Raw genomic sequence first — 17,440 nt, 5'->3', positions numbered from 1 at the left:
TCAACAAGAAGTCGAAAATATCACTTTTTACTAAAAATGACAAAAATATTCACCAAAATTAGAGAATTGAAGATATCATCATGAAATGAACAAATCTGAGAGAGGTCTACCCAAGGTACATATACACCAAGTATCAAAGCATTCAGGCTTGTAGTTTTCAAGAAGAAGTCGAAAAAGTAAAACATTGACACGGACGACGACGACGGACAATCACTCATATGATAAGCTCCGCTCGACAAAGTCGACAGCGGAGCTAAAAACAGTAAAACTTACCTTTCAATAAAAGGCTGTTTGTTCCAAAATGAACACTTGTTAAAAGATTCTTATTTCGTCTTAAATTGAGTAAACCACGGCACCAACACTGAACACATTCAACATAACATTTGAACACTTATTTATATCAGACGCAGAAGCACTATAGCGATTGTACAATGCAAAATGTTTTTTGTAGTTTTGTATTTTGGCAGTTATCACTCATTTAATTATTATGACAAGCATAAAAAAAAGGTATATAAAAATAAGATTATCATGAGAATACCGCAAAGTATGTACTTAGGTGGTACATAATTGCATCTACCTCCATGTAATATGAATAACAATTTTTGTTTATAATAAAATTAAATATTGGCATATAAATCAATAATATCTCGTGAGTAAATATGATTAAGATCGTCAAAGACACAATTTTAAAATGTGTGTTTAACTGAAATGTTTATGTTACAAATGTGATTTCTTTAAATGTAGTTCTATGTAGAACTGTACCAGCCTTGGTTTACTGCTGTTACTGGTTAGGCATACCAGATTACTGCAATTGTTGCAGTTAGAGTTATCCCTCACACAAAAGTGATTATCACATAGCTGAAGGAGTGAGTCATCATCTGCAGACGAAAAGGCAAATCATCACAACGCCACCCGATTCAAAATTTTGTTTCCAAAATACAATGGTGACTATGCTCTTGTAACCTATTTTCATCTTCCACAAGGGATGTTATTAGTTAATATAAGACAACCCTAAGAAAAACAAGTTCTCCATTTGTCTTCATTATTGAGACCTCTGTAGGTATTGATCGTTACTGGCAGTGATAATGGATCAGCAATATATAGAAGGTTATGTGGCAAATTATATTTGCGACTGTTTTTTTCGGCTGCTGCCAATTTTCGCGATTGCATCTAACGCATGGTAAATGATTATTACAAATCTATTTGTAGTAAATTCAAGTAGAAAACTAATAGGTAAATATATTTGGTCAACTCCGGGCAGTGTTCCCCCTAGCACGCAGAAGAACGTGTGCCATTATCATTATTACCCATATTCCATTGCTGGAGGTCAAAGTTCACAGGATTTGGATCCCTATTGGCAGGCGGACACATTTCGTGAAAAACGGCATCTGTGTCAATACTCGGTGGTTCAAACGATGCTGGGTACGACTGTGACCATGGCAATGTCGAAGACTGTTCAATCTCAAAATCAGCGTCACTTAGTTGCAGTTCCCTCAGTGGGGCATCCATGTTGTGATCACTTTCCAATATCTGCGTTAAACTACGTTTTACATTGTTTTCTGTTTGCCATGCGCCAGGTGTATTGTTGCTAGGCAATGGGGCAGAATGGCTGCGGTTATAGGAACTCTCTGATGACAAACCATGAATCATCAATGCTTCGTTTCCATGGTAATGACCAGACATATAGGTTGACTTCTCACCGACATATTGAAAAGATTGATGCATCTCAGAATTCGGCATAACCATAGCAACTGATGGTAACTGTGCAGTTGCTGTGGTTGCAACAGTCGCATTCATTAAAGTATGTCTAACATTGGACTCCTTTCTGGTGTATGGATACGACTGTTGCCTGCTCTGTCTATTCCTCATAGAGGTGGGTTTGATAGGGCTGAGATTGTTCACAGTAACATTAGCTGTGCCAAAACCGGAACTACTTTCGATAGGTGTAAATGAAAACGCCGGATGACCTCCTACTGGGCTACAAACCCCAATATTGCTATTTGGAGACATCAGAGGAACAGGAATGACTGGTTGGCATGGTGATGTGTCAGTTGAGTTCAGTGATGTGTCACTGTTCTCGTCTTTGCTTACATCAGACAATCTGTGGGAAGGTGTTGATGCAGTGTCCTGACCTTTTTTCACTACCATGGGTAAACTCAAAGGCATCATATTATTTTTTTCAGTTATAAGAATCCCTTGGTTGGAATGAGAATTCATATTAGCTGGCATAACATTTTTTCCATTGTTACTCGACTGTCCTTTCATAAACATGGCAGTCGTTGCCATGGGAACAGATGTATGAGTATGTATTGCCTTCTCTTTCATTGACATATCCGGGTACTGACTAGCTGAGGTAGAAATCACATTTTGTTCAACATCATTTTTAGTGGCATTTGGCTTTACCTTTACAATTTGAGTTTTTCTATTACTTGATGCAGTTTCAATTTCTTTCTCAATAGGTTCAAAGGTCACACTGTGTTGCCTAGTTCCGGGGCCATCTTTCTCAGTCACCTTGGTATCAAGTTCAGTCATCAAATGCTGCTCGCTCATTTCTCTTTGAAATTTCAGAATCTTCCTTTCTTGAATTTTTCTTTGTAGCTGCTTTCGAGCTTCTTGGTGCGGGGGTATCGACGGCGGCCGGCGAACAATTCCAAAATCTCCCAACCCAGCCTTGGGTGTTTTTGAGCTCATCTGCATATCTGCTAATACAGTAAAGGCAGCCATAGATTTTGTGGAAACGCAGTTACTACCGACTAAGTAACGTGCCAAGTCTAATAAAGTATCAAAGGCTCGTCCCAGAAGTTTCTGAGCCCACTCACAGACCAAGAATGACGCAGCAGACATGGTTTGATCTTCTTCCTGTTGGTTGGAGTGGTGATTACAATTACATGGAGTATTTTTGTCAGGATCAGTCTGAAAAATAAACAACTTAAGTTAGTAAATTTGAATTTTTAAAGCAATTGGAAGAAAAGCTGCTATTTTTTTCACTTTTGAGCTATTTTTTTTTCAAGATGCTGCCCAGTACAGTAGCTCTTTAATTTAAATTCAGATTTCTCATTTTTGTAAAAATAGACAAAATGACATTATTTTTACTTTAATTTGAGTAGATTTTACCTGATTATGCATGGCCTTTATATTAGACATTATAAAAACATTTTGAATAACTGCTATTCCATGACTCCAGCCAGCACCCACTGGACCAGGATTCAAGCCAGGACCCTTTAGTCCAGGACTTCAGTTATTTCAGTTATAACGCACTATTTTTTGTTTATTTTTAGGCAGTTTAGCAAACTTGATTGGAAGTAAGAATATAAGTATTCAGAAATTTCTTGGCTAGAATCCTGAACTGAAAAAATCTGGCAGTTTAAATGACAATTTTTATGGGTCCAAGTTACTAAAATAGTCTTGAAATCAGTAATTTGGTTGTGAAACCTTCTTGTCCAAGAGTTTGTACTTTGATATTTGTTATTATATGTTTGCCTGTGATGGGTATACTCACCATACTGTCGGGTGTATTATCTGGCAAATCTAAAATCGGAAGCGATGGTGGTTTGATTTCAGATTTCTTACGTATACCACTGTAACAATATGTGGGATTTAGTTAAGGTAAAATAACAATTATATGAATGATGTACAGCTCTTATTCTTGAAAAGTGCCTTTTTCTGCAATTTCATAAATTTTATTACGGTTAAATTTTCAAAATATCAAATAAGGAAAAAAATCACTATTATTAGATAGCAGCAGAAATAAGAAAAAAATATTTTTTCTGTATTCCAAATCTAATATGATTTCAAACTCAGCGTGGTCAGTGTCGGTGTAGGTGAGGTGTGTCACCAGAGTGAATAGAAATGAGGTCAGATTATAGGTCAAATAAATTCCCACAATTCACATATATCAGATTCTGTCAAGTATAATAAAATACCCGCTCACAGTTTCCTGGCATGCTGCCAAAACATGTTAATGCAAGATGAAATTGTCTGTTTTTGTTTGTTTTTATCGTGCAATTTTCAAATATCAGAAAAATGCCATCTATTTCAAGTACAGATAAATAAGTTAAAACGCATCCCCCGGGTTGCGGATGAATTTTATAGAGTATTTGAGCAAAACAATTTATTATTTTGGCCAAACACGAGTAGTTCTGTCAGTCACATATTCTATCTTTAAGGAACACATTGTTAAGATTATTGTAAAGCATGACAACTCAAAATGACTGTCATGTAATAACTCTCCCGCCAAGAATTTTGTCATTCATCACATATCTCACATGGTATTACAGTGTTCTTCTTTAGTTTACAAAACAAATGGATCATCCAAATAAACCGCACTGACTACTTTGCACAATAAGTTAATACCACGGATATAATATAATTCTGCATTACAGGTTGATGTAAATTGCCCAAAATTCTTGAAATATTGCACATCTGTAATAATTATTAACATTTTCAGTGCCAACCTTTCTCACCCAAATTTGTCTTCAAAACATCAATATTTCCGGAAATGAACCCTAATTTCGGAGCCAACAGATGAATTTTGAGTCACTTTTCAGTTTTTACCCAAAAAATTTTGCTATTTTTGTCCCAATCTTTTGAAGGAAAGTGCAGACTATAAACAGGACTATTTTGTGAATTTGTGATGAAAAGGGTAACCTTTTGGACACCATAATTTGTTGATGGATGAGTAAAAAGGGCTATGGCAAGATAATGTGTGAAGCTAAAGCTAGACTATTCTTCATATCCAATATGAATATTGTTGTTATAAATCACCACCATCACAATTAAACAAAGTTATTTAAATTTGAGAGCATTTTGTTTCACTGAATTTACTTGCGAATAGTAGATGACATTATCATCTGATAATGTAAAGCTATTACGTCAGAAAAACTTCTAATTTTGATAGTGGTGATTTATTATTCCTGATAAAATATTTTTACACCTTCTTGAGCATTTTTCTACATTTTTCTTTTCAAATAAACATAATTTTCCAAAATTGTTGAAAAAACAAGCAGCCAGTCGGCTGAGATATCTCCGCTGTTAGCAATGCACATTTCAATTAAAGAACAGAAGATATCATTAGAAAATGAACAATATGTATAGTATCAAAGCAATGGGACTTCAAAAATATCACTTTTCACCAAAAATGACAAAAATAATCATCAAAATTAGATAATTGAAGATATCACCACGAAATTAACAAATCTGAAAGAGGACCACATGTAGTACCTATATATGTAATATAAAAAAAATTGGACTTGCGGTTTTTAACAAGAAGTCAAAAATATCACTTTTTACTAAAAATGACAAAAATATACATCAAAATTAAATAATTGAAGATATCATCATGAAATTAACAAATCTGAGAGTGGTCCACATGTAGTACCTATATATGTAATATCAAAGCAATTGGACTTGCGGTTTTTACCAAGAAGTCGAAAATATCACTTTTACCAAAAATGACAAAAATATTCACCAAAATTAGAGAATTAAAGATATCATTACAAAATGAACAAATCTGAGAGAGGTTCACATGTAGTACCTATATATGTCATATAAAAGCAATTGGACTTGCGGTTTTAACAAGAAGTCGAAAATACCACTTTTTACCAAAAATGACAAAAATATTCATCAAAATTAGAGAATTAAAGATATCATCACGAAATGAACAAATCTGAGAGAGGTCCACATGTAGTACCTATATATGTGATATCAAAGCAATCGGAAGTCAAAAATATCGCTTTTTACCAAAAATTTGAGATTTAGACATGAAATGAACAAATCAAATAAATGAACAAATGTTCTGGTCACCACTCGCATCAGTTAAAAACAACTTTTTTTACATATTTTTGTTTTAGTAAAAATAAAATAATTCAGTTTTCATGAAAAATCATCAATTTAATGACAATTTCAGAATAAAAATATAAAAACACCTATTGATTTCGTAGACAACTTGACCAGAAAAGCAGGTATTCTATGCAGGAAGCAGGGGACGTCAAACTGAATACAGAATGTCAGTGAGATCTGCATACTGTGGGGGTGACTTGACAGGATAAAGTACCTGTTCTATAGTGACTACTGCCCTAGCTGGAGCACAAAAGGATATTTGGAGTTGCCACGTGTTCCCAATCTTCTTGCTTTTATAGTAGGGAAGACACACTTGATAATTTTACCAAAGTCAGCTGGGCTCAGTACACTGTGATTGGAGCTTTCACAGAAAGATCTGAAAAATAATATATATAATAACAGCGGCTGCCATAGACCATATTATAATTCCAAATTTGAGTGCATTGTGGGATAGTTCTATGTGAATCAAACAGTGATCGAACGCAACTCTGCCAATCACAGAGCATACCTGCTTGTGCTACCTTAACTACCTATCCCACAATGCTCTACAATTAAGAATTATACTATGGTCTATGTCCATATGCATATATGGGTCTCTTCATAATCATCCTCATACCCGGTAATACATGCAAAGTCTGTTTTCAACTTCAGTTGCCAGTTGAAATCTTGAGGACAGTCACAAAGTAACTAAAGAATCTTAAAGGCCTATGTTCAATGCATGATCTGAGATATCTGAGATTTTTATAATTAATAAACATACCACCACCAGGTGAATAAATTCAAAATCCACCATAACGAAAACCGGTTAATCTTTACTGCTAATGATTTCAGGATTATAAGACATTAAATGAAAGTGGTTTACAATATTTAAATTGGTTGGTTGGAAATATAATCACCATAAATACTGTCAATAACTAGGAGTTATGTAGTACCGTAAAATCTGTATTAGAAGCCGCATCCCTAATAGAAACTGCATCCATTCTTTTTGAACAATTGAGACCAAAAATTCACCATTCCTCATATGTGTAGATGCTCTAATAGAAACCACATCCCTTCCATTACATTGTACCATTTTAATAGAAGCCACGGTTTCTAATACAGATTTTACAGTAGTATTGGTACTCTGCACTTGAATGCAGCAGAACAGCGCATATATATAGGGAAGATTAACATAGCAATAAATGTTTACATACTGATAGCAGCCAGTGTGATAGGTCATAGTTATCATAGTTTTTTTATGATGTGATAGTTAAAATATGACCATGAGTAATAATTATGTTTAGACTGTGAGTGTACATGTGTAATGCACAGTGTGTGCTATGTCCACCCGTTGACAGCAGAACAATAACAAAACAGTAGCAGTTGCCATGGAAATTGAATTAAAAATGCAGGCAAGCACCAAAATGCTGGACATCCCTTCTTATATTTCTGTTTGAGTGTGTGAGCAGATACACTAGACAAAATTTTATCTGAAAATAAAAAATAAGTTCTACGTCCATTGTGAAACAGAGTTGACGTTTGCAATCAATGATCATATTAAAATTAAACACACCCACTGAAAATTTATTAATATCCATAATAAATACCGTAACAAGACTCAGTAACGCTTGCATCATAACTAAGGCATAATTATTAAACGGGTTTTAACTTTGCATATTTCATGAATAGCTAAATATGGTAGATAAAACCAAGTAAACATGCAAAAGTTAACTCCATAATGCGCAGTATTCCTCCTTACAAACCGGTGAATTTAAAACCTAGTGAATATCCCTGCAACACCACCCTCGCGAGAATCCAGTGAATATTTCTCTTTCTAAAAAAAACATGTTGATCAACAACACAAAAAAAAAAGTTTTTTATCAAATATAAGATTGTTCTAGTTTATTTTGTCATAGTTCCTGCATGTACAGGTGACCCACAAAAACTTGACTGCACACCATGCAATATTGTCTCAAATTGACCTACCGGTAGTCATAAAAATATGGTAGTCAGGTAATTTTAGGAAGGAATAAAATTAAATACAAAAATGAATGTTTATGAGTGATGAGTCTACAAGTTTGAAATGTTCAAAATTTGAAATTCATCAGTTAAGGTTGAAAATTATTTTAGTTGTTCATCAAAAAAAGTTTAAATTTTCATTCAAAGCTTTGAAAAAAATTGCAAATAATATTATAGAAGTTGATGCACATAACTTCAAGTTTAACATAAACTTCTTCAACACCCCACCACACCCCACCCCACACACAGAACACATCGTCTCTTACCTGTAGTCTTCATACACTTCATGCTTTGGTAACGATGTACTTTGACTTTCCTCAAGATGGCTGCGTATCCAGTTAAACGCATGAGTTTGTTCGGCTCTCGTTACCGTCATGGTCGGTGTACCTGATCTACAGTTGAAAAATAAACGACAGAAAACAGAAGCTCTTATCAATATATATGAACTAAAATCTGTGAAATCTCAAATATGAGAATTTCCAGTATGTACTCAACATTAAAATTCCATTTGCACATAATACTGGGAGCTCGATGAAGCACAATAATCAATTACTTCAAGTATGTTTATTTTTCAATCCTTTCATGGCCTTCATTTTTTAGGAAAATATGCTGCTACAAAAGTTTTCAATTTTGAAAAATATTCCTTGAATTTAAAGATCATTTTAGATAGAGATGACAACACATCGCATTGTCTGAAGATTTTTATCAACATTTTTTAAAGCAAATTTAAAACGGATAAAAATGATAATAAAATGTTCCTCCTTTTTAATGACCTAGGTAGTTCATGTACAGAATGAAATATTTTTAAATAATTATTTGAAATATAATTAACATAGTATAGAAATAAAAAATATACAATGAATAATAATAATATTTAAAAAATTCAAAACCATGGTTTTTGCAGAAAAACAGATTTTGAGTGTAAAATTATTCGGAGTTCAACCACGCACGCTTCTAGAAGTATATTCCATTGTTTTATGTGTATTACAGTTATCAGGAGTCTTATAATAGTCTTAGGGAGTCTGCCAAGTAGTCAGAGATCCTGCTGTTCAGTGATGCATATGCGACACTCTGCGAGACTTTGCTTATCATGGACGCACAAAGAGACGTACTGATTACATAAACGAACCAAATAGGCATCATTAACAAACAAGTTTACATTTAGTGTACACTGTACAAAAATACAAAATACAAAACAAGAGCATGGTTTACCTGGCACTTCCTGCAACTATGTATCAATGAACAATAAGGTCAGAGGTCAAGACCTTGAGTGGAACATCTTTATTGAGAAATGACATAATTGTCATATATCCCATACCAGAATTCAAATACCAATATTATTATTTTACATAGATTGGATTTTGAGGCTAGAGAAGGTGAAAAATAACTAAACACAAGTATTTTAATCATTAAGGTTTTTATTCTTTAATTTATCAATTATATTGTTTGATATACAATTTTTTTTTGTACCTAATCATTTTCCAAAATAAACTAAAAAAAATATATTATATAAAAGTATCATATTTCAAAAAATCATATTTTAAAGTGATATCCCACATGCATTAACTAAAAAAAAACATAGTAAAATCTTTTCCTCCCAGGAATACATCATGGGAACACCAAAATCCAAAAAGTTTAGAACAGAATCAGCGGACTTCTTTGTGTGGAGTCCGGTCAAACCCTGGGGGCAGACATGTTTGTTTTTTATTATTAGAGAACACTTACGGATCTAATAGAAAATATCCCATAAAATATCGCAAAATTATGGCACGTTGTAACTTATGGCATTACGGTGACAGATATATAATATTATGTAATAATAATATTTATTTCCTTTTACTTCCTTCTAAGAGGTATGAGAGAACAAAATATTATACATTACACAATAAATTTGAAAGAATACACAGCAGCAGCACACGCAATAACATGTGTGATTAGGTGAATAAATGGCACCAGCTTCAAAACAATTTAATACTAGTATATACAAACCATTACAGAAATTAAAATTGCTTCATAATATAATTCAAAATATAATTCATAATATAATTGCTTAGTTGTTTTGGCTGCCGTGGTTACTTTTTAGTCATGTGATGCTGCTTACATGTTGCACATCTCATCATAAGCCTTGTACATGTAGCTCTTGATCCAACTCTCATTGAGATCTCACTCTCACTGTGATCTCACTCTCACTGTGATCTCACTCTCACTGTGATCCCACTCTCAATGAGATCTCACTCTCAACAAGATCTCACTCTCACTGTGATCTCACTCTCACCGAGCTCTCACTCACAATGAGATCTCACTCTCAATGAGATCTCACTCTCAATGAGATCTCACTCTCACTGTGATCCCACTCTCATTGAGATCTCACTCTTAATGAGATCTCACTCTCAACGAGATCTTGGCAGCCATTTACATCAAAGGTCTATTCAGACTATGAAAAAGTGACCGACAGATGATGAAATATTCTTTACAAAACTACATGAAGAAGAAATAATTCCTAAGGGACAGGGACAGAATTTACACATGCAAGTTGTGCTGTTCAATGCTCTATATTTGAAAAAAATAAGAATTTGTTTCTGGTCGGTATACACGTCAATTAATAAGCGGGATGTTCAACACTGTTTCTGAGATAACATTGTAAAATTTAAGAAAAACATGACAAAAAAGAAGAGAATCAAAAAAAAAGGCCATCAATCGCACCATTAGAAACAAAATGTTTTGTTTTTTGATCTCAGTTTTAACCAATGAAATCATACATGTAGCTAACAATTCAGAGTTATGCTCCAATCTTTGAGAATTTTAAAGATTTTCGTATTTATAAAATTGTTTTGATCATTGTTTCAATTTTTTGACATTTCATCCGACGACAAATGTTTATTAGTTTTATGTCACAAAATTTGGTCTATTGAAGAGAATTTGTGACAAATTCAAACATAAATACACATCTACACGACTGAGCATGTTACCACATGTACACTCAATGCATTATGGGAGAAAACTTCTCACTCTATATAATGAAAAACTATTATCCTGGATATTCACCAACTTATATCTACGATTTCGTGATATGAAGAATTAATTTCACTAAAGAAATCAGTGAAAATTAAAATTTTTACCATTTTTACATGTATCTCGAAAAAATTGTTAAATGCGTCAACCCCAATTTTGTTCATCAGTTTTAGTTATCCTGGAGCAGGACTTGAACTTCACTGAGGCATCGAAGACCATTGCTTTGATGCCTAAGAGTTTTCTTTAGATCTGTTTGATATATTATTCCTATATGGTAAAGCCTTTTTTGTTAGGATAAACTTAAAGCAGGGGGAGACGTCACCTGTCGTCAGATGGCCATAGTGTGTCAGTGTTTACAAACAAGCATCTACCCATGAGCCTTTGCATTTTAGCGTGTGTTGTTATCATCGCTTGGGACTCGATTTCCATAGGTGCGCAGGTGACAACCCTCTCGCTTTAATTTGAGCTAGGTCATTCTGTGAATTTATAATGTTAATATAAAAATTGAAGTGCTTTCTGATTGGTTGAGACAGTCATGCATAATTAATGAGTTGTTATCCCACAATTCCTTGCGTTTTTCTTCTCGTGTTGTCTGCCAATGAAAGACATATAGATCACTCTGATTCTTATTCCAGCCTTGTTATTCAAGATAGACCACTACCACGATCCAACACTTTTAATAAAATTTGATTTTGAAAATTGGTGCCTTCTCAACTTCAAGTTCAAGCCCTGCTGATAACCCATAATATTGAAAGCTTGAAAAAGCTGACATACCGGTAAACTGCAAAGTACTTTATTTTGGCTGGAATTAATTTTTACTGGAATGATTTTATGGGTTTTTGGTTTGGAATTTATTTTCACTGATTTTTGACAAGTTGAATGTAAAATATAGGAAAAAAGTTATATTCACTGGACTTTATTTTCACTGAATCATTCCTTCAGCGAAAATAGCAAAAATTAATTCCAAGCGAAAATAAAGTATTTTACAGTATTGTTTCGACCTAATCTTGAATAGAAAATATCATTTCCATTTTCTACATATATATATATTTGTTAAAATGAAAGATCACGATAAAACAAATATCTTTGTTCAGTTAAGACACACTGTAGGATAGTATAGTATAGGATCACCATAGTTACCTGCTTTCCTTGTTATTACCATATTCTTCATTACTACCAGTCGGAAGACGGAGATATAAAAACAACTTTTCTAAGTCTGTAAATTTGTCTACATCTGCCTGCGATAAAAAAAAATCACAATAAGTCGTAGGAGTCTGATCAAGTTTGCACAAAATATTTTTGGCAAGAAAGAAAGCGAGCATGCACTTCGGGACAATGTAAATTTCATCATTCAACACACGCTGCTCCCGATACAACGTACATGTACAAGTAAGCGACAGAACACATAGAAATAGAATTTAAAGACAGAGGAGAGATTATAAGAGTAATCGCAAAAAAAAAAAAAAAAAAAAAACTTTTGATAGGTAATGTGAGAAGGCTATAATCAATTGGCAGATATGGAAATTCTATTTTTTTACAGGGGTGACATGAACTCAATTGTGAGAGACATCTTATAAGAATGTAACTTTGACTAAAATTGACCCTCATCTGACTCCCCTGTCATTGTGTCCAATACGCCAGACAAAAAAAAGTTATTTATAATTCATAAATATTATAAATTCTACACTTGTGAACAATTCTTAGAATCAAGACACAGATTTGAACAACACAGGGAGGAGGAGCAGATAACCATTAAGCTCCTACAAATGCATAATTCAAATAGAATCTGATATTGGGAACAAAATGACTTTTAAGTAGGGCCTATAATCAACTGAATCCTTTCAAAATAAATCTAATCCATCGCTGGAAACCCTTCAATGCAGACTAAGACTATAAGAACTACAAAAAAAGATTGAATGAGGTTGAAATAAAATGACTGAAAATGTCAATCAATTGCTACGTGCCGACCATGAACTGTGGTGATTTAATTTCAAAAAAATCACCTTGAATCAGGTATACTAGAAAATGTTTATCGGATTGCCCAATTTTCACAAATACTGGGCTGACTGATCATTTTTTTTATTTTACTTGATTACCTATTAGTAATTAATTTGAACAAATTTGTATCAAAATCTAATCAGGTTTGATGTTCATGATATAGTATCTGTGTAGCAAATTTCATTCCACTCCAGCAGGTAATGTCAGTGGGAAAAGATTTGACAAACACACATACACGTACATAAAGACACTGAAACAGGTAGAAAACTACCAAATAATTTAGTGATAGGAAAATACCGATTCAATTTTTAATTGCTTTTTGACAAGCCATGCTTTTTTTTAATATTATTGAGCTAACAAAGTGTGTCCGAATCATTTGAAATTTATACAAACAATATACATGTGTTTTACATGCATTTGCGCCCAAGAGCAGATGATCACCGTGTAATGGCAGGTGTATGTTTTCTTCATCGTAGGGACACAAATACCCCCATTCTGGTTGCAATATTTTCTGATCTCTCTCAGCTGAAATTAGTGAAGTTTATTCCCAAAATTATCACAGACTCTGGTGACTGCCACCATCTTGAACTCCTGGCTAACACTAATTTTTACAAGGGGTAATCTTCACAGCCACCATCTTGAACTCCTGGCTAACACTAATTTTTACAAGAGGGAGTCTTCACAGCCACCATCTTGAACTCCTGGCTAACACTAATTTTTACAAGAGGTAATCTTCACAGCCACCATGATACATGTACATGTACTCTGAGTGTTTCCATTCTGAACCATATATATAATATTTGGGTGAAAGTACCTGCATATCATATCAAAGAAAGCTTAGAAAGAACTCCCGTGTGCTGAGAGTTTTGGAGACACATTAAAAATTAATTCAAAATTACTTATACTTGAGATATTGATGGAATAGCTGAAAACTAATTATGCAAAAAAGGTAACTAATATGAACAGATTTAGGTGTAAAACTAATAAGGTCTGCATAATGTACCAAGTTTCATTGGAATGTGATTAGAACCAAAAAAATATTAATTATTATGCTAATTAGAGAATTAATATGAACAGATTTTAACCCAAAATTAATCAGGCTGTCTATTGTCCTAGAGCATTTATGTACCAAGTTTTATTCAAATGTGATGATCAATACTTGAGATATTAGTATTAATTAATTATGTTAATTAGGTGTTTAAGAAGCATAAATATTTACCAAAAACTAATATGGTGCATAGTCTTAGGTTCATTGAAATGTGATGGGTACTATTTAAAAGTTTCATTGAAATCCAATGAGCAGTTTTTAGACATCAGTGCAACAGCCATAGAACAGCAAAAAATTAACTAATTATGCAAATTAGGTAATTAATAGGCACAATTTTTTATCTCAAAATTAATCAGGTCTCTGCATAGTCCTAGAATATCTATGTCGCAAGTCTCATTGAAATGTGATGATTAGTACTTGAGATATCAGGTGAAAAGCTGAAAATTAACTAATTATGCTAATAAGGTGATTAATATGCACAAATATTTACCAAAAAACTAATTAGGTCTCTGCACAGTCCTCAAGTAACTATGTACCAAGTTTCATTGAAACGTGATCATTACTACTCGAAATATCAAAAGCTAAAGTTAATTAATTATGCAAATTAGGTAATTAATATGTACTGATATTACCCTAAAACCATCAGGTCTGTGCAGTGTCATAGGACACCTATGTACCAAGTTTTATTGAAATGTTATGATTAGTACTTGAGATATCAGTGGAAAAGCTGAAAATTGATTAATCATTATGTAAATTAGGTAATTAATAATATTAACAGATTTTTACCAAAAACTAATCAAATCTGTGCATTAGTTCAGAGCATCCATGTGCCAAGTTTCATTGAAATCCAATGAGTGGTTCTTCAAAAATCAGTGGAAAAGTCATAGAACAGCTAAAAATCACCTAATTATCATGCAAATTAGGTAATTAATATTCATAGATTTTTACCAAAACCTAATCAACTCTGCGCATTATCCCAGAGCATCTATGTACCAAGTTTCATCAAAATTTGATTAGTGGTTCTTGAGATAACGGTGGAACAAAAAAAGTGACATACATACATACATACATACAGACATACAGACATACATACAGACAGACAGGGTAACTGCAAAGACTCAAAAATGATTTGGGAATGTGATACACATACCCATTGAATTAGAAATTGCATGTTTTAATCTCTTGAAACAAATCATTTTTCCCACCAAAATCTTTGTGAAACATTTTGTAAATTTGTATGTGTTTTTCTATGATCTATTTGTTAATTTTTTACCAAACTTGTTTATAAACAAATTTGTTACATATTTTTCCATTGGCTATATAGTTTGGATAAAAAAATTTTATGAAAATTATGCAAATTTATTTTGTACCTGAAGTTGACTTGAGCGTTCAAAATACGAAGTCCACAGCCACCCTAAATTTGTTACATATTTTTCCATTCGCTATAGGGTTTGGATAAAAAAATTTGATGAAAATTATGCAAATTTATTTTGTACCTGAAGTTGACTTGAGCGTTCGAAATACAAATGAAAAGTCCACAGCCACCCTAAATTTGTTTCGCCGCTACATCAAACAATAATGATCGAACATTTACACAAAAAGGAACATGCATACTTACCAATATTATATCGATCTTCTTCTTTGCATACTGACTGCAAGATGATGAAATCAAAGTACAATCAATTCATTGAAATGACGGAAGATTGGCAAGTAACATACATTCATGTACATTCATGTGGAAAATTGTGTAAGTCAATCATGGGCGATTGGGAGGCCTCCTGCTATCATATGCATTGCTGCATTTCTTAGACTTTTATTTTGTAATCTTTATCATTAAGGTCAATCGCGGGCAATCGCACTACATATGTGCGTAAAATTTATCCATTTTTTGGACTTCAAAAATCATCAGCTTTTGAAAAACTATTTGAAAAATTTAATAGTGGACATTTTGGAACAATTTCTATACAAGTTCTTGTTAACCTTTTCTCCACCAGTTCCTTCTTTTTTACACAAATTCACAAAATAGTCTGCACTTCTTTCAGAAGATTAGAACAAAAATAGCCAATTTTTTTGGAATGAAAACTGAAAATTGACTAAAATTTTTCTGTTGGCTCCAAAATTAAGGTTCATTTCAAGAAATATTGAAGAATATAAGAAAAAAGTGAAGACATATTTGGGTGAGAAAGTCCGGTGGTAAAAAGATTAAAGGATTAATTCAAAATACAAATAAAATGTACCCATCTTATTACTAGAAACATTTTTAATCACAAATGGTATTAAAAACGCCATTTTCATGGCTATTTGACCCATAATTTATGCAAAAAGTATTTTGACGGCCGTGTGTTATCTGCATTTTGCGGAAAAAAAACAGAAAAATCGGATTATCCGTTTTAATGGTAGCCAACTACCTTAAGAACAGATACGACTCATAATCGAAGGCAGGAATTCAAAAGTTATTTTACAGAGGTATTTTCTGTAACTGAATGACGGTGGGAGCTGAGACTACGTGGTTTAGAGAGGGTGACATAAATGACAATGTAAATTAAGTGGTTTGTATGTGAATGCATCAGAGTAGATACAGCAACTGTGGGAGGTCCGAGTCGTTTATATTCTTCATGCTTTCATTATAGAAAACATGAAGAAGAAAAAATGCAGTCACCAAACAAAAAATGTCCAGGAATATGATTCAAACTCAATGCGTAACAGATTTTTGGATGCATTCACATACAAAATTTATACGTGAAATTGCTGTTACAAACAAATGCAAGCAAACCCTACCAATGCCCCCACCCCCAATGCTTGCCATCACCAGCACCCAACCCTGATACAAGCATTCCATTAAAACTTTTGAATACAGGTGATAATTTTGAATGTTGTCGTTCTTGTATGTACCATACAATAGTAAAAAAAAGTAATTAATTGACAGGGAATGCGAGCTGAGTTTGGACCGTCATATGACAGGTCTGTTTTACCCTACTGATAGGTATGAAATGAAATCACAAGCAGTTTCAATTTCATTAGCATATCAACAAAACATTTTGAAAGTAGTTAATTAGTATGCAAATTAACTAATTAACATATGCAGATTAATTACAAAGTAGTTTTGGACATTATGCCATACAAAGTTTAGACTCGTTTGAGAAAACTGTTGTTAGCGTTGGACATTCAACGACAAAAACAGAAAGCATATTCCAAGTTTAAACTCATTTGAGCAAACAGTTGTATATATCAACAAAAAATGCCGAGTGTTTTAATTACATTTGTAACATGCAAGTTAGCTGAATGAAATATATAAATTTGTACAAAAATCCAATCAGGTATGGAGTTTATAACAAAGTATATGTTTACCAAATTTCATCCCAATCCACCAAGTGGATTTGAGATGTCAGTGGCACAATATTTGAGACATCTGCATTTGTCATTAGTAGCAAACACTGCTATACAAATATTACATTATGTAGGTAGTATGTAATAAACAATGTCAGATGACCTTGAATCAATAAAATTCATATCAGATTGGCAAAATCGTGAGAAATGCGTTGAAAT

The 17,440-nt window shown here is 33.2% G+C and overlaps 1 protein-coding gene across 1 annotated transcript in view; it reads right to left on the bottom strand.

Moving 5' to 3' along the window:
* Positions 1–1,269: 1,269 nt before the first annotated feature.
* Positions 1,270–17,440, bottom strand: part of LOC144356507 (uncharacterized) — a 31,776-nt gene continuing 15,605 nt past the window's right edge. The window contains exons 2-7 of the mRNA XM_078011205.2: positions 15,513–15,546; positions 11,989–12,086; positions 8,103–8,228; positions 6,098–6,214; positions 3,500–3,590; positions 1,270–2,913 (exon numbers count right to left, since the gene is read on the bottom strand). Of these exons, the coding sequence (XP_077867331.2) occupies positions 1,270–2,913; positions 3,500–3,590; positions 6,098–6,214; positions 8,103–8,228; positions 11,989–12,086; positions 15,513–15,546 (2,110 nt within the window). The remainder of the gene's footprint in view (positions 2,914–3,499; positions 3,591–6,097; positions 6,215–8,102; positions 8,229–11,988; positions 12,087–15,512; positions 15,547–17,440) is intronic.

Source organism: Saccoglossus kowalevskii, chromosome 21 (assembly GCF_978046115.1).
Source record: "Saccoglossus kowalevskii chromosome 21, keSacKowa6.1, whole genome shotgun sequence".
Lineage (NCBI taxonomy): Eukaryota > Metazoa > Hemichordata > Enteropneusta > Harrimaniidae > Saccoglossus > Saccoglossus kowalevskii.
This window is presented reverse-complemented; position numbering and strand designations above follow the sequence as displayed.